This window comes from Diabrotica virgifera, chromosome 1 (assembly GCF_917563875.1).
Source record: "Diabrotica virgifera virgifera chromosome 1, PGI_DIABVI_V3a".
Taxonomy (NCBI): domain Eukaryota; kingdom Metazoa; phylum Arthropoda; class Insecta; order Coleoptera; family Chrysomelidae; genus Diabrotica; species Diabrotica virgifera.
The window spans coordinates 107,876,844-107,900,277 of record NC_065443.1 but is presented as its reverse complement, the minus strand read 5'-3'; the positions used below and the strand labels follow the sequence as shown (position 1 = coordinate 107,900,277).

Genomic DNA, 23,434 nt, shown 5'->3' with positions numbered 1-23,434 from the left:
TTGGGCCATTTTAACCAAAAAATGTTCCTACAAATTTTTTCGTAGGATGCATAGTTTTCGAGATAAACGCGGTTGAACTTTCAAAAAATCGAAAAATTGGAATTTTTGAACCCGAAAAACTTTTGATTAAAAAATAAAATAGCAATTCTGCTTACCGCATTTGAAAGTTCAAGTCAAATTATATCGGTTTTAATTATTTGTATGGCCAAAAATATATTATTTTATTGTTAAAAAAAAGCTATAAACACCTAGTGCTTGAGTGATGTTTCAATGATTTCTCATTTAAAATCGAACGAGTACGTAGAGGAGGTAAAAGTGCAAGCGGGGCTATTTGTAAGTAGCATGCATTAAAACGCATGTATTAGGCACGGGAAACAGTATGTGTTTATAGCTTTTTTTAACAATCAAAAAATAAATTTTTAGCAATGCAAATATTCAAAACAGATATAATTTGACTTAAACTTTTAAAGGCGGTAAGCAGGATTGCTATTTTATTTTTTATTCAAACGTTATTCGGGTTCAAAAATTGCAATTTTTCCATTTTTTGAAAGTTCAACCGCGTTTATCTCGAAAACTATGCATCGTACGAAAAAACTTGTAGGAACATTTTTTGGTTAGAATGACCCAAAAAATACAAAAAAATGTTTTGTTTTGCGAGAAATCGCTGTTATGTAATTCCTCTTATTTGTTTATAACAATCTTATCGACATCCGGATCAACTGTTACCCAAAAAATTCGTGTTCTACGGGTCAAAATACATAAAAAAAAACTTGGGTAAGTCCATCTGAATTAAGAAGGCCGTTGTACCCCCCCTGGCGACAGGACTAGATGTCCACCGCAAAATCCGTTTTTTTTTTGGAGGTGTCTGTAAAATTTTTCCACCGTTGGCTTATTTTATAATATTTTTCCTTGAATTTTTTTTTAAATATTTGAATTGTAGTAAATATAATTATTTAATTTAAAACTAAAATAATTTTACCATAGTTTGAATTCACAAAAATGTGCTTGAAATGTTGATTTCAAAACATACCCCTCCCCCCTAAACACAAACAGCTTTTCTGGTTATTGATCCATTTGTTCTTGTAAAACAAACAAAGGTATAGTTTACGTTTATAAATCTATGAATAACAATTAGCAAATTAATCTTTAAAAGATCAATTACTAAATAAACATATTTTATTTTTCAGTTCTCAAGGAGCTGATCTAATGGTTTCCCTACGATTTTCCTGATTGATCGAGAATATACATATTCTTACTAAAGCATCTGTGATATTCAAGATGTGATTGATATTCCTTCACAAACCTGCATCAACTGCACACAATTCGTTAATAGTATCCACAATATTCAACAACCAAATAGCTCACAATGGAGAAAGACCAGAAACAGAAAAACTCAAAACGTCACAATGCAACAGACGCACACTCAAACCGCCACAACGTCAATTCCAGCTCGGGCGTCCTGATGGTGGGGCCTAACTACAGGGTTGGTAAAAAGATCGGCTGTGGCAATTTTGGAGAACTGAGATTAGGTAAAAATTTGTATAATAACGAACACGTCGCTATCAAAATGGAACCGATGAAGTCCAAAGCGCCTCAACTTCATCTAGAATATAGATTTTACAAACTCTTAGGTACTCACGATGGTGTACCTGACGTTTATTACTTTGGACCCTGTGGTAAATATAATGCTTTAGTCATGGAACTCCTGGGTCCCAGTTTGGAAGACTTATTTGACATGTGTGATCGAAAATTTTCATTAAAGACTGTGCTCATGATTGCAATTCAATTGCTTCATCGTATAGAATACGTTCACTCTAGACACCTTATTTATAGAGACATTAAACCAGAGAACTTCCTTATTGGAAGGAGTAGTACTAACAAAGAGAAAGTAATTCACATTATAGATTTTGGACTAGCTAAAGAATATATTGAACTGGAGACTAATAAACACATACCCTACAGAGAACACAAATCTCTAACGGGTACAGCCAGATATATGTCGATAAATACTCATTTAGGTAAAGAACAATCTAGAAGGGACGATCTTGAGGCTCTAGGACATATGTTTATGTACTTTCTGAGGGGATCTTTGCCTTGGCAAGGATTAAAAGCAGATACCTTAAAAGAGAGGTATCAGAAGATCGGAGACACGAAACGTGCCACTCCCATTTTTGTTTTATGTGATGGTCATCCTGAAGAGATGGCGGCATATCTAAGATATGTAAGACAATTAGACTTTTTTGAAACTCCTGACTATGAATACTTAAGAGAACTGTTCATTAAATTATTTAATAAAAAAGGATACACCGATGATGGAGAGTTTGATTGGTCAGGCAAGACGATGAGTACCCCTGTAAGTGCTCTTCAAACTAACGCTCATGAAGGTCTCATATCAGATAAACCGCTCTCTCCAAAAAGGATTGCTTTCTACGGCGGTTGGCAAAATCCGTCCAAACAAAGTGCTTTAGGAAACCTCACCCCTGCTGACCGACATGGGTCTGTCCAGGTGGTGAGTTCCACCAACGGAGAACTTAACACAGATGATCCTACTGCAGGCCATAGCAACGCTCCCATCACTCAACCGGTCGAAGTCGAAATCGTGGATGAAACAAAGTGTTGTGGATTCTTCAAGAGGAAGAAGAAAAAAAGTGTTCGTTCTAAATGACTACAGTACAGTGAGACAGACCAGCAGCTAGTACTATTGTCATCTAGACGCAGTAATGCTACCTTGAACTGAGATTTCGCGAAAAGACCACTGTCAAATTGTTAATTAAATATTGTAGTACTCTAAGAATAGTCCTGATTAAACTTAAGATTTAAGTCCTACCATATCTCTGTGAGGTTTTGTTTAAGGACCTTACTCGCATTTTTTCAGTAAAGTGATCAACTTGGACTTTAATACACAGCTCCAAGAAATTAACGCACCACTTAAAAACTTACCATACCTATAACATGAAAATATTAACTGAAATGATAAGCATTTTATTTCGTATTACTTTACTTTGTAAAACAAACAGATTTTAACCATCTTCAATCTTCATAAACTTAACACAATCTTAAAACAATGAACAACACACTCACTAATTCTAAAAATTTAAATTGTTCAAATGTTTTTGCTTAATAAGACGTATTTCCACCCCTGCTACGAGTGACACTAACAAAGAGCTCGAAGAACTTTACCCAGATGCCAACATCAGAAAATAAATAAAGTCCAGAAGACTCCAAATGGGCAGGATACCTCAGAAGACATTCTGACCAAAGAACAGTAAGACTGATGTGGGAGGAAGTCCCAACTGGATGGAAGGAGACCACGCGGACGCCCTCGACTCGATAATATAGCAGGAGACCTGAACACTATGGGAGTGGAAAATTGGATAAAGGTTGCTCAAGCCAGAGAACAGTGGAGGCATGTTGTCGAGTCAGTTAAACCATACAAAGGGTTGTAACGTCACGGAGTAAGTAAGTAAGTAAGCTACGAGTGACATCTTGGCATCGACGATTCATACTCGAAATAAACGGTCTTAAAGTATTCTCATCCGGTTTATTCTAAATTTGGACAAGACTTTGGTCCAGTTTCTGCATAGTTAAGTCCCAATTCCATTCTCTATAGGACTGAGATCGGCACTATTCGCTGGCCATCCCATAATGTCTATTCCAATTTCCTCTAGAAAATTTTTCGTTCTCTAACGTCGGTACACGCGAAGACGCCTATCACAATTGCAAAGACAGAATCAACTCTCATCTGTAAATAACCTGTCATCAGCCTCCAACTAATTAACATAATTTCTTGCAAATTCTAAACGCGGTGTACGATGAGCTACGGTCCAGGCTGGCCCTCTGCCAGGTATACGATTTACCAAATTACCTTTCTTAGTTTTACAGCTGATTCGAACATTATGATATTATGAACATCTTCAAGGATTGTAAGAATCTGTAGGGGTCGACAAGACAAGAATTCTTGTCTTGACATCAAGTTCCTGTCTTGAGAAAAAATCAAGAAATTTTAAAAAATCTTGTCTTGACGTTTTCTTGACATCTTATATCTTGTCTTGACTCAAGACAACTTACTTCACTTGACACTTGATTTCAAGATCTTGAAATTACTTAATTACCCGGTCCGGTGATTCCTCTGCAGCAAAGAATGGTTATGATCAGTAAATTTTGTCAGTATCTGAGTAGCTTTAAAAACTTTCTTCAATTCTCGAAGGGAATAAATATTGTACACTCCCATTGGCAGTAATTGGAGTAAATTTACTTTTAGACAAACTAGAAAATATGGGCTCATGAACTTAATAATAAAATTGATAGAGACGCTACCGATGAGCAATTAATCTACTGCATTCAAGCTGCGAGAGATAAAATATTATTGAAACAGTACAACAAAACTAATTGGATACACTGGAGGCATTTTCCTCTTCATCTTGAGGAAAGCTTCTATAATCAGAGGTAGTACAAAAATTTGAACAAACATTTAAAGCTAACTACTTTAATAAATCCCAGAATGATCTACAGAATCCAATACCAGAGCGAGTACTTAGTCTGAAAAAAAGATAACGAATTTGATTTAGATATTACTTACCTATTTAAGAAAGCTGATAATGATAACTTACAATTTTGGAAGTATGAAATTGAAAAATACTTAAATGAGCCTAGGTCAGAAGATTCTGAGAATATACTTGATTGGTGGAGAAGAAACGAGAAAAATTCTACCCTTCATTATCGAAAATGGCCAAGGATTTTCTCGGAACGCAATTCCATTCAGATTTAAAAATCTGCTAAATTTGTTATTTAAAATAAAATCAAGTTTTTTGGTAGTCAAGATATTTCAAGATTTCTTGTTTTCTTGACAAGAAATCTTGGTATTGACATAAAATTTCTTGTCGTGTCTTGAAATCTAAAATTACTTCTTGTCTTGATCTTGTCTTGAAATCAAGACAAGATCTTGAAATTTTCAAGAAGTTGGCGACCCCTAAGAATCTGGTAGTTACAAAACCTTGTCCTGGACGCCTAGAGTGACTGTCAGTCTCTCTGTACCGTTCCATTATTCGTGAGACCGATGTATGATGTACGCCGAACCGTTTTCCTAAACGTCTCTAAGTCCAACCTTCTTCGTGCAAAACCACTATTTGAGCACACTCTTCATTAGTAAAATGTCTCGATTCTCGTTGCATTTTGATGGAAACAATAGCAAAACGTTAGAAACAGATACCAATAGTTTACACAACAACTTAAGAATGGCACTAATCTCTTATCGACATTAACAAATTTACAGCACGTTTGTTTTGTGTTCCTGAAATACACCATTCAATTGGGTTGAACAATGTGGATGATTCAACCAAAATGAACCATGTATTTGGAATTCAATAAAAACGTTCAACAAAATTGAACATTGAAATGAGTTGAGACAATTTCTACGACAATTTTCTGATAAAAATAAAAATATTCCAAATACATGGTACATTCAATACAAAAATGAATACAATTAAATTTAAAACACCAATTAATCGCGTTTTTTGGTTTAGTAGATGGTGCGTTAATTTCTTGGACTTTAATAGAAAATATTTCCAGATATGTTGATTAAGTAAAATATTATTATGATTATTTTTAAAATATGAGCTTATAATAGTTCGGCCTGTGCTATTTATGTATGTTTGTATGTATGTATATAAGGATCTTTATAATTGTCGCTAATTTCACTCATTGAATTGACTTCCATCTTGCTCGGTCTTCCCATTTTTGCGCACCTTATACTTTATCTGTTCCAAATCTTTAGCCTTTCTGTTAGCTGACATGATTGGATTGACAGGCGAAATTTTAAAAATATTTAGAACAAAGTCTGGAACTTGGGTTTCCTACACTATTACTTTGTCAGTCACTTTACATGGTACAATGCATGGAATTTGTACAATGGCATTTGTACATGGCATTTGTACAATTTGTACAATGCATGGCAAAGCTTAAAACTATGTACTCATAATCTGTTATTTGGTTTATCTTTCATTATTTAAAACTTAAATAGATGCAGTAAAATAAAAACTTAAGTAGGTACATAGTGTGAAATCTTAAATGGGACCCCCATTTTTTATTGCAGATTTGCATCCCTTAAGACATTTATTCAAGAATTTTTTAGAATTGTTGATAGATGGCCCTATAATAGGAAAAAACGAGATATCGTGATACCCCAGAAAAATTATGGAAATCCTCTAATATCTCGAGAAATACACTTTCAAATAAAATACCAAAAGATGTATTCATTATTTTTCAAAAATAAATCTATTGATTGACATCAAACACGACCTCCAGCCCCACTCCCTGTTGGAGAGGCAGGGGGCAATTTTAAGATATTAAATAAAAAACTACATATTTTATTAAAGATTCGAATTCTACATGAAAAAGCAAACAATCACAGAAAAATAAATAAAGAACTAAAATATGTATTTTAAAAAGTACCTACTAAATGGATGAAGCACGAAAAATTACAACAAAAATAGTCCACTTTTTGTTTACGTATTTATTAATAAAGTAAATAATTTGGCTACCAGCTGAGAGAATAAGAAGTAATTTGAAGGATTTATCATTTTATTAAGTGATATTTTCATTTTGAAAAATAAAACTATGTACTATTTTTGTTACACAAATCTTATTTTTCATGAGGACAAAACCATTTATCAAGAGTTAAACAATATTGCATTAAAATTGATTATTTTAATAATTTTAAATATTTTTATCGAAAAAAATGATTTCTCCACCCCCGGCCCCGGTGTGGGTGACGATGGACATTTTTATGATAATGAATACAGAGTCCAAATCTGCAATAAAAATGGGGGTTTCCATGTTATAAGATTTTAAAGTTGCCTCTTGCTCTATCATCAGGGAGTAGGGGGTGGTGTTTAGTGTCATTCATTGGTTTTTGAAAAATAAACACTTGTTTTTAGTTGTTTTTCTTTGGGACTGTATTTCTCGAGATATTAGACCGTTTCCAAAATATTCCTAGAGAATAAATCGGATATTTCCGATTATAGCAACATCCATCAACAATTCGAAAAAATGTCTCCACTAAAATTATTTACTTATTCATAAGGAATCCAAATCTGCAATAAAAAAGGGGGGCCGCTATTAAAGATTTTGAAGTTACAAAAGATTTAGACAGTAACAAACAATATTCGATAAAGTACCCCGCAGAAACCTTATGGGAAATGGCTCTCTGTCAAATGCTCTGAAACTTTGGTGGTAGTCCTTGATGTGTAGAACAAAAGACTCAATGGTCGCGTAGCTCAAAAAAATCATGGTTTTAAGATATAAGCCTCTGAAGTTATAGGTACAGTGAGGACGTTTTAAGTGGAATAAATTCATTTTATCGAGAATGGGCGACTCTGGAGATAAATTACAAATCAGGTCGATTTTTATTTTTAAATTATAATTTTTTGGCATATATATCATACTAGAGACGTCATCCATCTGGGCGTGATGACGCAATCGATGATTTTTTTAAATAAGAATAGGGGTCATGTGGTAGCTCATTTGAAAGGTTATTAAATTATCTATTCAATAATATAAACATTAACAATATTATTTATACAGGGTGCCCAAAATTTTTTTTTTAATTAAATTAATTGAGACAAAAAAAAGAACATATACAATTTATTTAATTCGAAATTGTTGTCCGTGTTGTGTTATTTAGTTCGAAACTGTTGTCCGAAACCAGAAAAAAATGTTTATTTGATAAATATTGTTTTTCGCTTAAATTCAATATTAAAGCTGCCACCCACCTGCCTCTTAGAAGTTTGAACATTTAATTTAAGCGAAAGAGGTCGTGTGATAGCTCATTTGAAAGGTTATTTAATTCTCTATTCACTAATATAAACATTAACATAATTATTTATACAGGGTACCCAAATTTTTTTTTGAATTAAATTAATTGAGACATAAAGAAGAATGTATATAATTTATTTAATTCTAAATACATTTTACTGCTGTCAGAAAACAGAAAAAAATGTTAATTTGAAAAATAAACATTGCTTTTCGCTTAAATTAAATGTTAAAACTGCTAAGAGGCAGGTGGGTGGCAGCTTTAATTTTGAATTTAAGCGAAAAACAATATTTATTTATTAAATAAACATTTTTTCCTGTTTTCGGACAACATTAAAATGTATTTTGAATTAAATAAATTATATACATTCTTCTTTTTGTCTCAATTAATTTAATTAAAAAAAAATTTGGGCACCCTGTATAAATAATTATGTTGATGTTTATATTATTGAATAGAGAATTGAATAACCTTTCAAATGAGCTATCACACGACCCCTATTCTTGTTTAAGAAAATCATCGATTGCGCTATCACGCCCAGATGAATGACGTTACTAGTAAGATATATATGTCAAAAAATTATAATTTAAAGATAAAAATCGACCTAATTTGTAATTTATCTCAAAAGTCGCCCATTCTCGAGAAAATGAATTTATTCCAACTCAAACGTCCTCACTGTACCTATAACTTCAGAGGCTTATATCTTAAAACCATGATTTTTTGGAGCTACGCGCCCATTGAGTCTTTTGTTCTACACATCAAGCACTACCAGAACTCAAAATTTCAGAGCATTTGACAGAGAGCCATTTCCCATAAGGTTTCTATTAGGGGCAAATATTTGCTCCATGAGCAAATAGTATCTATATTTTAAATTACACTTTTATTTATTTCTTATTGTGTCGTATACAGTTTTGGAAAAATCAATTTATATAAGTATGTATTATGTATCCATTAAAGCATTTATTATTTAAATTTCATAGTGTATAATCTGTGATGTTATTGAATTTTATAACTTATTAAGCTTAAAAATACTTGTGCAATGTTTCCTTCAGTTTCAACTTACCTATTTAGAGCAAATTAGCTTGATGCTTAGAGCTGACTATCGACGCCCTACTATACTTGTTTTCGTGACAAGACATCTCGTAACGCGACAGTTCGTAACCCCACAAATAGTAACGAACAATTCGCAACGGCGACAGTTTGTAACTGTAACTATTCGTAACGGTATATAATTCGTAACGTAAAAATTTAATTATTCTGTTTTAAAAATGTATAAACATTCTCAATTTCTTTGCAACACGAAAATGCAGCAGCTGCATAATACTATGGTCAAATCTGAGAGTGCAGGAAGAGTCTATACCGGTTTTGGGGGTTGTTTCCCCCTCATCAGTAGCCCCATATCCTCCTCTCTCAGATTATTCCACGTACCACACTTTGGGCCCTTCCGAATTGCAAAGAAAGAAATGTCACGGATGAACTAGGGCCATCTACCGAAAAACAAAGTAAGTTATCAATCGAAGTAGCACAGAAAACGACAATAAATATCGTCTCCATACCACCAGATTGACAACAGGTGGAATACTTTCTTTGGTTACACCTCCTGAGATTTTCAAAATTTATAAATCATACAGGACGCCGAGGAAATTAAGATGAGAGAATTTTAAATAATTCACAACTCATTTGCTCAGCGTGGTAAAAGCTCCAACAAGAAAGATTCCTTAATACTCGAACAAAAGAGTAAATGAATTAAAAATGTATAAACATTCTCAATTTCTTTGCGACATGAAAATGCAGCAGCTGCATAATCCTATGGTCAAATCTGAGAGTGCAGGAAGAGTATATATTCTGTTTTATTTTTGTCAACGTGGAAACTAACTTTTATTACAGTTACAATTGAAATTACGTTTATCAATTTAACGAACCAGCATCAGAATAAAAACATTTTTGACACATTTCATATTTCGTGGAGAAATATATTTTTGATGTTATCCTTCTTTAGGCGCCATTGGAAAAAATGTTGAGAGTGATTTTTTATAAAAGCGCTCTTACCAACAGTATTAAGATAGTTGCTAAATCTGTCAAATTACGTATGTATCAGTGCAAATGAAGTGTGAAAAAATATATTGATGTTTTTAGTAAATATATTTATTATAAGTTTTGTGTCTTCTTTGGGAATAGAATAATTGAAATATGATGAAAAGAAAATTAAAAATATGTGTAGAAAATCTGACGTTTTTGGATTTTCTACGATTCATCAACGGAAAAGTAATTGTGGGGGAGTCTACAGTTCATAAAAAATGACGTATTAACGTTATTTTTAATTTTTGGTATTATTTGAAGTATTAAAATTAGTTTAATATTTAAATAAAAATACAATAAAACTGTTTAAAATATATTTATTTCGTGAAATCATAATAATAGAAGTATAACTTCTATTTCTATTTCAGACTTCTATTTTTCAGACTTAGTTTTACTACTTTAAACTGATAATTCAATATGTATATTTATATATTCTTTAATTTCCATATAAAAAGAATATCTGCAAAAAATGTGTAAAATATATTTAAAAATAAGTGGTCTTAAAAAAAGTAGGTAGTACCATTATTTTTAGTATAGGAATGTATGCAAAAAGCGTTTTTGTATAAATTCAGTACTATTAGGTAAATTTGCTAAAAAACTTAAATGCTGGCATTACGAATTATATCGTTACGAATATGTACAGTTACGAACTGTGGCCGTTTCGAAGTGACACCGTTACGAATTGTCCGTTACTATTTGTGGTGTAACCGTCGCGTTACGAGATGTCATGGAACTATTCAGTCAAAAATTTAGATTTACTTTCTTATCTTGCCTTGTCGTTTATATAAATTTCACGTCGTCATTCAACTCTGTTGACTGTTGGTACCCATTAGTCTCCCTATAGGGCTTTTCATTCACAGTCATTTGTTTCGAGCTTCTGTCATGTGTCACATAATATTAATATATCTACGTCATACGTTATTGATATAACCAATGATACAAACCGAAGACGTATGACGTAGATATATTAATATTATGTGACACATGACAGAAGCTCGAAACAAATGACAATCGATGAAAAGCCCTATTGTGCATATTTTTCACGTTGGCTTCAATTTTATAAATTCATGTTCTGTTCTGTAATTCAATTATTATATTAACCTCACATTCATGAGCGCCGGGCGCCGGGATTACTTTCAGTGAGGTGCATCTGCATCCACACTTACTAATTAACCAATATGAAATATAGAACTATACATACATGTATGGCTATGTACTTTTTCCTGAGAGGAAGTTGCAATATTTTCAATTAAAACGCAAGCAATTAACGTTGAATTTTGATACTTGAGCTTCCAAAACTCCACAAAGAAAGCGAAAGTTTAGAACTAGAGCCCAATGTTTAAATAAAAAGGAAATAGCTCCCTGGATAGAATAGTATATTGTACAACAAGTGAGAAAAAAGACATATTTCTTACGAGCGCAGAAGTTTGTTGGCACGAGCCGGGGCACGAGGCGAGTGCCGCAAATCAAGCGAGGGAGTAATATGCCATTTTCTCATGTGTTGTACACTGTACTTTTCCTATGGATGCGGTTTTGTCAAGAGTTCAAATTTTAAAATTAAATAATTTAGGTGCTTTTACCTGTAGGTATTTAATATTCTTAAAATTTATATACGTTATTTATTTAAAATTCTAATTGACAGTTATTTTTGAACAGTTTTGAAAGGTTATTTATTCCTGCTAAGTTTGGCTTCAACACATATTATTTGACAACATTAATTGTGTTTGTATTGTGCATGTTACCATGGAAACGGCGATCATATCTATTGAAACCGGCGGAGAACCCGTGAGAAAAAATAGTTCTTACTGCAATGGCCGACTTTTCTCACTGCCTGAGAAATTGTACGTTTTGAATGTGTGTAAGTAGTGAGAGAAGTTGCACATTGTTTAGCATCCATAGAAAAAATATTTACCCTTGAAAAAATTCGAAGTTTTGTTGTGCAAGAGGCTTTTTTGTCAAGTTGAACTTTCTCCTGTAGTTTCTACCTTTCACTTCCTTTGTGTAGCTTTGCATGTTAAAGCAATGCAGGACTACATAAAAGACATAAATAATAACTTATATGCATTAAGCTTCTTTAATACTTCTAACTAGCGGGGTTTTTCAACAATATTTTCTTTAAATTTTGGACCTTGTTGGGAGGTGGGAATTCCCCCTTCCCCAGTAGATCCGCCAATGAAGCAATGGAATCAATAACATCTACATTTTGCATGTCTTCGATATGAATTCCGAAAAGTAAATCATCCAAAAATTGTCAGTAGTAATTGCACAAGAGCTCTAAAATTATCGAATTTTTCCCGAGTGACATTTGGACAGTTTTATGTTAAATTATGTCAAAGTGTCACGAGGGCAAACATTTGATAATAATTTTAGAGATCGAGTGCAATTTTTTGCGATTATTTCATGAATAAAACTGTTCAAAACCAAAATTTTATTGTAATTTATTTATGTAAGTACAAATTAGTACAATTAAACACACAGTTGTTATAAATATTTGACGGTTGAAAGTCATCACTTTTATAATTTTTAAAACAGTAATTATCATTAATGTCACTGAATGTATTTTTTCGTAGCAACGAAGGGCATCTGACGCAGTATACTTGACGACGGGATATTATCAAAAATTATCAGTTTAATTTTTATTTCTGTAGCTTTCTATTGGTCAGAATCTCCTATGAATGAAATAATCACGTTAATTTTCAATAATTTTCCGATTTTGCTTAAACTCCCTCTGAACTCTGAGTAATCAAACTTCCTTTCTAACTTTATTTAATTTCACAAATCTCGTGTGTTGTGTTACTTGATGATGACTGGCTTGGCAACAGTCGATATCGAATACGTATGGGCGAATTTTCAGCCCGAATTGTTTCAGTCCATCAAAGTTTACTTATTTTCTTAACATAAGGATTCCTTACCAGCACAGATCAACTTTGAATGTCCTCCTAGTATAGGGTGACCAAATCACAAATTTGAAAAAACGGGACACATCCAAGGAGCAGTAGCGCACCTAGAACTTTTCTCTGGAGTACCGAAATTTTTTCTTGTGAAGGACTAGTTACATTTTCCTACTATTTTTTATATATTTTTCATATGCTCTGTGGGAAAAAGGGAGTTTAACCCCTAAAACTCCCTTAAAACTACCAAGCAGAGTTTGGGGCGATTGAAACATGGTCTCTTAGCTAATTTGACACCTATAAATTCCTTTTCAATTTACCTTTGAATATGTAATGTATTTACGATCAAGACTGCAACACAGACAGAACACTTAAAAACTCCGCCAGAATGACATGGATCAACAACCCGTCAGAACAAAAAAAAAACGCGTGAAACAAGGTGACTCTATCTTCCCGACACTATTTAATCTGATATTAAAAGTAATCATAAGGAGGAAAAACTTTGCAAACAAAAACATTATTACAGATCAACTTCAACTAGTAGCATATACAGATGATCTAGTCATCATAGCATCAAAGCAATTGGAAAATTAGATAAGGAAGCGAAGATAATAGGACTAGAGATAAACCACCACAAAACAAAATACATGACGATAGGGAAGGATGACACAACAACTCAGAAATATCTAATAACACAGAACCATAAAAACTGTATCCACCTTTAGCTACTTGGGAGTAACAATAGGGAAAATCGGAAAAGAGAGAACAGAGGAAAGAATTCTGAAATGCAGAAAACATATGGAATGAATAGAAATCTGCTGAGAATCGAGACTCCAAGTGTATTATGAACCTATATAGGACCTTAATAAGACCTGTTGTTACATATGGGATGGATACAACGCCGATTAATAAGAAAGAGGAAGATAAACTTCTGAAATATGAAAGAAAAATAATAACAATACTGGGCCACAATGTAACAAGAGAGAGAGAGAGAGAGAGAGAGAGAGAGAAATAAGAATGAGAACAAATGCCGAAATTGAAGAAAAATGAAAGAAAGAAAATATAAAATAAGAAAATAAGAAATTCATTTCAAAGAAAATATAGTCAGAAATATAAAATAAGAAAAAAAGAAATTCATTTCAAAGAAAGTATAGTCAGATACATAAAATCAACCCAACGCAAATACGGGACATTTAGGCGTCCCGAGAGACTTTTTCGGGACTCCGAGACGAATCGTTAAAAAACGGGACGTTTGGTCACCCTATTCTAGTATTATCAGCCGAAGTTTTTAAACCTGATACAAGCAGTTCCTAAAAACATTTGTATTTCAGATTTATTTTATTCATATATTATTTTTATTGACTTTGTTCTGCTGATATTTTTCTTATGTTTTAGTGTTATGTTGAGGCTGAGATATTTCCATATTACGATACTGATTTTAAAACCTAATTCATCATCATCACCATCAATCAGCCAATCGCGTCCACTGCTGGACATAGACCTCCCGCTACTCTTTTTATATCGTCGGTCCATCTAGTCGGTGGTCGTCTTCGGCTTCTTTCATAGATTCTGGGGTCCATTCCATGATTGACGAAAACCTAATTAGTTTATTGATATTAGTTCAATATTTATTATGTTTATATCTTTAGACAGGAAATTGTATCTATTGTGTTCTTCTTTACTTTATATTTATATGACTAACTATATATTTATATAGTTTTCAATGTTTGTAATATCAGATGTAATGATAATTATTTTTTCACAAATTTCCCTTGCATGATGCAGATGAAGGATCTTATCACGTTGAGAAGAGCCTAGACACAACGAGTGACTAGTAGTCTACTACAAAAAACAGAATCTTAGATATCCTCTTCATTTTATGTAGACATGGCTCCATTTGTTTTTCAAAGTGCCTCCAGTAAGTTGTCGTTCCATCGTTTCTTTGGTCTTTCCACTGATTGTCTGTCTATTGGGTAACATTCTCTCGTCATCTTTACTAACCCATTTGTTGTCATTTTGCTAATATTATCGTTCCATTCTATTTTTCTCTTTTTTACCCAGTCCTTGATAATCTCCATTTTGCATCTCCGTTTGTTTCGAGCTTTCTCAGATGTTACGGCCAGATATTTAAACTCCATCAGTTATTCCATTACATATATATTTCCCTCCAACTCCAATTTATGTCTTACTAGATTTGCTGTTATAAATTTTAAATTGTTTTTCTCCCATTTGGTATCCTTTTTTTCGTTCTTACTTTTTGTATTATTTCATTCAGGATCAGGTTGCAGAATAGAGAACTCCCTGTCATATCCCATTGCCAGCCTCAATTGGATCGGTTAGTTTTTCTACTTTTACTTTTATTATGATGTTCTGGTGTATATTTTCGATCGTTTTGATTATTCATATAGGTATTACCCTTGTGAAAAATAAGTATATATAGTCTTTTGAGTCCCTTTTACTTTTCAGTGTCGGGACGTGAAAAATAAGTGAACAACATTATTTTATTTAACCAAGCATCATAAAATAATAATATAATATAATAGGTGAAAATGGTTTGTCTATCCATTTATTCTCGAATTTTAATTTCATTTTGATATCTTTTATTTTCTTTTAGAAAAAATTTCCAGATATTGCATTTAGAAAAAAGTACCATCTGATCACATTCCAACACCCTACATAATCGTAGATCTTGTATTTCCACATATCAAAGTTTAAATATATTTATTCAACTGTCAAATGAGAAATTAGAATTTTAGTATGTATTTGTTTAATTTATTCTTCAAAATCAACTTAAACCCAAACAAAATTAGTATGATTGAATAGGTGTATTTCCAATACCTTTCAAACGAGATATCACTTGCCATTAGGTTCCATTTACAATTATTATCAGTCAAAGTGCCTCTGTAACGTAATCTGTCGACAATTTGAGAAGCCTACATCCGTTTATTTCCTTCCTCCAAATTTCACTATTATCCGCTGGGAGGATTGACATGGAGGGAATATAACATGTCGACAATGCTTCTCATGGTGGCATAATTTGCAACCCACCTCCACGGGCGATAAATTCAGTTCTTTTTCTTCACTACATTTTCTTACCGTAGTAATGAAATCCACATCACCTTTTCAACCAGATCCTTTGGAAACACAAAAAATCTACATATCCCTCTGTCACTACAATGTTTACAATCCGGGGCAAAGCCCATTACCATTTTTATTATACAAAATACAATGGTTCACAAAAGTTCCTAACCTTTGCTTGGTGAATATCACTAAAAAACTATATTTCATAGAAATTTAAGAACGAATTATGGTGGTATTATCTTAAGAACACTATACTTAAGGGGAAAAGCAGTAGAGGAAACAAAATTTCAACTTTATAGGGCAATATTAAAAAGGCTTGGCTAGAAATCCTGGCTTTTTAATGTTTGTTTACAAAGGGATAACAACAATATGACAGTCGTGACGTCAAACTTCGGCTGTCAGCCTTAAAATCTCTTCGTATTTTTCTATATTTAAACTATAATTATGTATTAAATCAGACGTTTTCTACTATACAGTAATGAGCGTGCTAATAACCGGCAAAATAGCGCGAAGGATGGAAAACATAATACATTGCAAAACAAAAAGAGATGAAACTAGTCGAGATGGAAATGAACGTTATAAACGTATAAATTAACATTATATTACATAGTTTCCCACCTTTAGACGTATCAGAGAAGTATGACAACTGTCATTGTGACAGTAGAATTTTATAAAATACTCCTGTCACGGACGTCTAAAGGTGGGAAACTATGTAATGTAATGTTAGTTTATACGTTTATAACGATCATTTCCATCTCCACTAGTTTCATCTCTTTTTGTTTCGCAATGTATTACGTTTTCCATCTTTTTCCAAATTTCTATATATATCTATTGATACATTAGCACAAAATTAATAGTAAAATTTTAAATAATCTGTTTTTGTAAAACACACATAAGATCGTCCCCCGCGACGTCAGAGTGTACCACGTGACCTATAATCATAATTAACGCTCCCAGTGGATAACCCTAACCGTTCAACAGATACGTGGGGGGGGGGGACTTTTGGCTAGCACTTTATAACTTCGTTCAGGGTCCCCTATTTTTTTGTATGTTTTTAGTGTGTTTTAGAAGTATATTTTAAATAGCACTGGAGATGGGGTTTCGAAAACAGAGAAGTCTAATCATTACAGGAAATATAAAAATATTAATGATTTTATGATGTTGTTTATTATTTTTATGCAATTGTATCTATGTAAATATGAAATAATAAATACAAGACCAGAGTTTTTCACTTTTTTAAGCGATGCTGGAATATTTTGAATACCATGTACGGTTAGCATCTAAACATTCCGTATATGTATTTGGACCATAGGAGTTTTCTATTGGTTCGTTGCAGCACGCGGTAATATTTTAACCAATAGGCGGCGAGGTTCCAGATGCATATACGGAATGTTAGTCGGTCCCAAATTTATATACGGAATGTTAAATATCGTGCACCGAAAAAGATAAGTTTTTTTAGAGTCTTTTAAAAGGAGATTATTTTAAAATACTTGTTACTGTATTATTTCTGTAAATATATTTTGTTTTATTTCCTATTGCATTGTGTTATTTCTCTTTAATTATTTAATAATACAAAAAAAACGAATAAAGTCCTTTATAAAAGGTATTTATTTAAAATCCCTAAAAAGGGCTACATCACAGAACTAGTTTTCGATTGGTTGACCTTGACCAATCATTATCAGTGCCTTCCTAAAATGAATATAACCTGATACAATGATGCAAACTTAGACAAGGAAAGAGAGAGGACGAGTAATCCTATGACCAAAAGTGAAGCCAAACTGACACCAGGGATTTTGATCATCGACGTATCTTTGGGGTATTGTTATGCATTGAGTATTTAAAATAAAAACATGAAATGTATTTAAAATGAAGAATTTGTGTACGGTAAATGTTTTATTAAGTTGCTCATATTACGTACATATGTTTCAATACATACATATGTTTTTATTACGAATTTTAGATGATGATTTACTTTATTTTTTATGAAATTTTAACCTTCAACGAACACCCACCACTGGCAACCCATTGTTATTTTTGACGTGACCGCCATGTTTCTGGTGACAAACAAACCAAAAACTGGCTTCACTTTTGGAACGTGTGTGTTAAATGGGTGTTACCCGTCCTCTCTTTTTTCCTTGTCTAAGGATGCAAAGGTTTTAAAATTTTGACTACGGTTAAAAAAAGTTGTAGGTTATACTCACGTGACCTTACCATGCTAACCATCAAAATATACCTAATATTACAAATTTTATTTACATATATTACATAATTACAAATATTTTGGTGGTTAGCATGTAAGATCACGTGAGTATAACCTACAACTTTTTTTAACCGTAATCAAAATTTTAAAACCTTTGCACCATTTTATAAGATTATATTCATCTGAATATAATCACACCCACTTATAACACAGCTAAAACAGGTCTAAACATACTTAATAACAACAACACGTGCAAGTCATTAAAAATTCTGAGAAAGCGAAACCTTAGTCAAATAAAGAAATATATCTCTCAAATCTATACCATCCCATTTATGAATTTCGCACCAAATAGGTACCTAATCATTGTTTTATTTTTCTTTAATAATACATTAATAAAATAGGTATTCTAAAATCAGTCTCCTTTAACTGATTAATAAAAGGTCCCATTTTTTGGTCTACGAATAATTAACAATCCGCATATGAATTTCGCACCAAATAACATTCGAAATACTATAATTGTTTTATTTTTATTTAATAATACAGTAACAGGTATTTTAAAATCAATCTCCTTTTAAAAGACTCTAAAAAACCTTATCTTTTTCGGCGTACTATATTTAACATTCCGTATATGAATTTGGGACCGACTAACATTCCGTATATGCATCTGGAACCTCGCCGCCTATTGGTTAAAATATTACCGCGTGCTGCAACGAACCAATAGAAAACTCCTATGGTCCAAATACATATACGGAATGTTTAGATGCGTACGGTTAACGTCACATTTTTATATATTTTAATGTGTTCAAACTGTCATCCTTTTCTCTTATGCCTATGTCATCTAAGAACTGTTCAGCAAACTAATTTTTGATTCTTAAGGGCATAGGCGCAGAATTTCGTGCCAATGTGTTTTAAATGCATTCATTTTTTTTCGAATCCTGAGAAAACTAATAAGTATTTTTGAAAAATTTAAAACTTTTATAATGTATGTTTATTTTAATATGTTTTGATTAAAGTTGCAGGGATGAAAAAAAAAGAGAAAATTTGGTGTGATTTTTAATTTCAAATATGTCATTCAGAGACTTTTTGGTTATTCTAAGGGACTTTCGGCCCTCGGAAATAATGTACTATTTCATTCTGCGTTTACATTTTTTAAAAATACTTATTAGTTTTCTCAGGATTCGAAAAAAATGAATGCATTTAAAACATATTAGCGCGAAATTTTGCACCTAGGCCCTTAATGAATTACTACTTTATTACATGATCTCGATATATTTTAGGGAACTTATTTCTAAGACCAAATTCTTTATTAAGTGCTCTTTTATTCTTAATAGTGTAAAAAACCATTGATCGTTTAGCATATTTAATGTTCTTCTTTTAGAAAAATCGCTTCTATCTGTTACAGATTACCTTTATACTTAGATTTAAAAGTTTAAAAATACAAAGTTTACAATTAATAGTATTTATGAAGTTATTATGGATTATACGATTGTAAAAGATGCGAGTTTTAATGGAAATCTTAAGTTTTGGCATGTAAAAATACTGTTAGTATAGACTTTCTTTATACTTAAATATATGTGATAATTATTTTAATAAAGAAATCAAATTCTTTATAAGTTTGAAACTTTATTAATGCTACGTTTTTGTTTATATTAATATAATCTTAGTTTACAGGCAAATTGTTTTGGAAACCACTATTATTAGACTAAGAGCCGGTATAGGTGAAACTTGCTAATCATTTTAGGCACGATTAAGAGTCTATAACTTAAATAGTAGAACCTAAAAGAAAACGTATGAACACTATTCCATCACTTTTTCGTCGCACATGCGTCGACAGTGGCGTATCAAACTTTCCCAGAATTCATTTTTTTTTTAATTTTTGAAGTTCTATGTGTTTAAAAAATACTCATCGTAATTTTAACCCACAACCCCCTTCACCCACCATCAAAAACTTCATTTATTGTTTTAATTTTTTTTTTCTACAATGCAATTTTTAGCACTCCATAGGAGCCAGTGATGTGGGAGAGAGCACTGATAGGAGCGTTAAAAATGCTACTTTAAAGCACTATTATAATAGTGCTTTAAAATTTTTAAGACACTGCAGTTAAAAGTGAATTATCAAATTGTGAAACGTCAAAATATTTATATTTCATTTATTAACATTAATATTAATAGTACAACTTGCGCAATTTGAAAAAGGTGGTTTAAAAGTTTTTTTTTTTAATTTAATTTAAACTGTATTATTGCATTTTTAACACGTTTGTAGAAAAAAAGTATTAAAATTTGTTAGAATATACAACAATAAAAATAAAATGTTATTCTATAGTTGTTATGATTTACGTATAGGGCTTTTCATTCACAGTCATTTGTTTCGAGCTTCTGTCATGTATCACATAATATTAATATATCTACGTCATACGTTATTGGTATACCAAATGATACAAACCAAAGACGTATGACGTAGATATGTTAATATTATGTGACACATGACAGAAGCTCGAAACAAATGACAATCGATGAAAAGCCCTATTGACAGTATAGGCAGTTTTGATGTAATGTCAAGAAAAATATAAAAATGGAATGTCACTCAAGTTCAAGTAAAAGTTTTTGTAGATATTGTCCTGTAATTGAGAATGAATAAATTATAATTGTTGATATATGAGACGTTTGTAGAAAAAATATTGTATGATATACGTGTTAAAAAGTACATTTTTAAGGCACTCATGTAAGCTTTCACATGCGTGCCTTAAAATTGTACTTTTAACAAAATTGGAAAGAAATTCTTTGTAAAAGGTATAACATTTTTTTTATTAAAATTCCTTAAAAGGGATTTTTTAAAATTCAGAACAAAACGTTTTCGATTTTTATAAAAAATCATCATCAGTGTTCGATAAACTGGATGCTAGCTGAGCCACAAAAGAAAAATATCCAGGTAAAAGGCCTTTACATATAATATAGATGCCTTAAAAGTGCATACTTCAATAAAAAGCCCTGTGATGGTCACATGGCAACCAGGATAGTGCCCTAAGGTAATGTATTGAGATTTCCCAACACGTGGGATCCAAATTGAGTTGATTACATTTCAATGACTTAATGGCAACTCAAGTCATTGAAATGTAATCAACTCAATTTGGATCCCACGTGTTGGGAAATCTCAATACATTACCTTAGGGCATTATCCTGGTTGCCATGTGACCATCACAGGGCTTTTTATTGAAGTATTGAAGTATGCACTTTTAAGGCATCTATATTATATGTAAAGGGTTTTTTCCCGGATATTTTTCTTTTGTGGCTCAGCTAGCATCCAGTTTATCGAACACTGATGATGATTTTTTATAAAAATCGAAAACGTTTTGTTGTGACGTAGCCCTTTTAAGGAATTTTAATAAAAAAAATTTATACCTTTTACAAAGGATTTCTTTCCAATTTTGTGATTGATGGTATACAGCCAACTACAGGAAAAACATTTTCTTTTTCTTGTGGATTTTGTACTTTTAACACTTATAAATAACTATTATGTGGAAGCAATAAATTTTAACATTTCAAAAAATTGACACGCATGGTTGAAGCTTTTATAAAGCACGTCTATTTTTATATACACGTAGGTTTAGTGTACATAATCTCAAAAAAAATTATTTTTTTTATATCGTATAACTTTTTTAGAGAAGGCTGCAGGTCTGTTTTTTTTATTTGGTGTATTTTATCAAATACTATTATCTAAATTTTTTCAGATTTTTCCGTAAGGTTCGCTACCTTCAAAAATCCGAAAAACTGTTTTTAGGGGGTTTTTGGGGATTTTCCCCAGTTTATAAACTCAAAATAGATCAAATCAAAGTTTTTATAGGTTATATGAAAATGGAAGTAGCTGATTCCTTTAGAATATTTAGTAATAAGGGAAAACACGGTCAAACCCCCAAAAACCTTCTATAAACCAGTTTTTGGATTTTTGAAGATGGCGAACGTTACGGAAAAATCTGAAAAAAATTAGAAATATGTATAGTGTTTGATAAAATACACCAAATAAAAAAAATTGACCTGCAGCCTTCTCCAAAAAAAAAAAAAAAAAAAAATTGTACGCTTTTTTCCAAAAAAAAAATCTTTTAAATAAATTTTTTTGAGGTTATGTATACTCGACCTACGGCTCTATAAAAAATAGACATGTTTTGTAAGAGCCTCAAAAATGCATGTGAGTTTTTTGAAGTTTTAAAGTTGATTGCATCCCACCTAAAAAAAATAAAAACGAAAAATGAAATTTTTGTAGGTGGGGAAAGGGGGAAGGGGATGATGGGTTAAAATTACGCTGTCTTATTTTTTAATCACATAGAACTTAAAAAATTAAAAAAAATTGAATTCAGGGAGTGAGGGGGTGCCTTTTAATTTTTTTATCCCGTCCAAAAGTGGAAAGTTTGATGCGCCCCTTCGACGAATATGCCACTAAAAAGTGACGGCACAGTGTGCATACGTTTTCTTTTAAGTTCTACTATTTAAATTATAAATTCTTATCTTGCCTAATATGATTAGAAAATTTCACCTATACCGGCTCTTAGTCTATATTATTATTTTTGTGCATAGTGTTATCTAAAATATACACCTACCACCTTTGTATCATGTTGACGTCTGTATTATAATAAAAAGTTGTGGTTGTTTTACAGATATAATTATGTTTTTACAAGCTTATTTCGGTATTGTGTATTTTTGAAAACATTATGCGATTTTAATCATCAAGGCAGAAAATATACCTATCTGAAATTCTTTGAAAATTACTATTTTTAATATTATTACATTTTTACTCTACTAATTAACGCTTCTAAGCATGACTTGTATTGTGAACTATTCAGTAATAAATTTTTTAACATACGAAGCATTTTTTGTCTTTTATTATCCTAAATTTGATCACAATCACTTAGTCTAAGATACGATATAAGCTCGACTTGCACAGATATGTTTATGTATAAAACTTATTTGATATGTAATTTAGTATGTTAAAAATTATAAAAAACAAGGGGGGCCTAATATAATTTTGTTCTGACTATAATTAATTAATCATTAAAAAATAACTTTTTTTATAAATTAAACAAAGTTCAGTCCGGGCAGATATTATTTTAGATTTTTTGAATCGTTCGAAAAAAAAGGTATTTTGTAATTTTTCTCTAAGTTGATCATTTTCGAGTTATAAACAAATTAAAATTGAAAAAAGATCGCAAGATGATGATTTTCAAGGCTCAAAGACATAAAAAAAATATCATTTTTGAAATTAAGTACCTAAATTCAACTTCAAACCTTGTTCTATTAGCTCTTGATAAGTATTTTGGACTTATTTCGTTTTAAAACATCGTTTTTATGTTGTTTTAAAACATCGTGAAAAATATATTTTAGAAT

General features: G+C 31.8%; 1 protein-coding gene across 1 annotated transcript in view; it reads left to right on the top strand.

The window, feature by feature from the left end:
- Positions 1–22,916, top strand: part of LOC114335512 (casein kinase I-like) — a 63,944-nt gene extending 41,028 nt beyond the window's left edge. The window contains exon 3 of the mRNA XM_028285763.2: positions 1,188–22,916. Within this exon, the coding sequence (XP_028141564.2) occupies positions 1,367–2,665 (1,299 nt within the window). The 5' untranslated portion in view covers positions 1,188–1,366 and the 3' untranslated portion in view covers positions 2,666–22,916. The remainder of the gene's footprint in view (positions 1–1,187) is intronic.
- Positions 22,917–23,434: the final 518 nt, after the last annotated feature.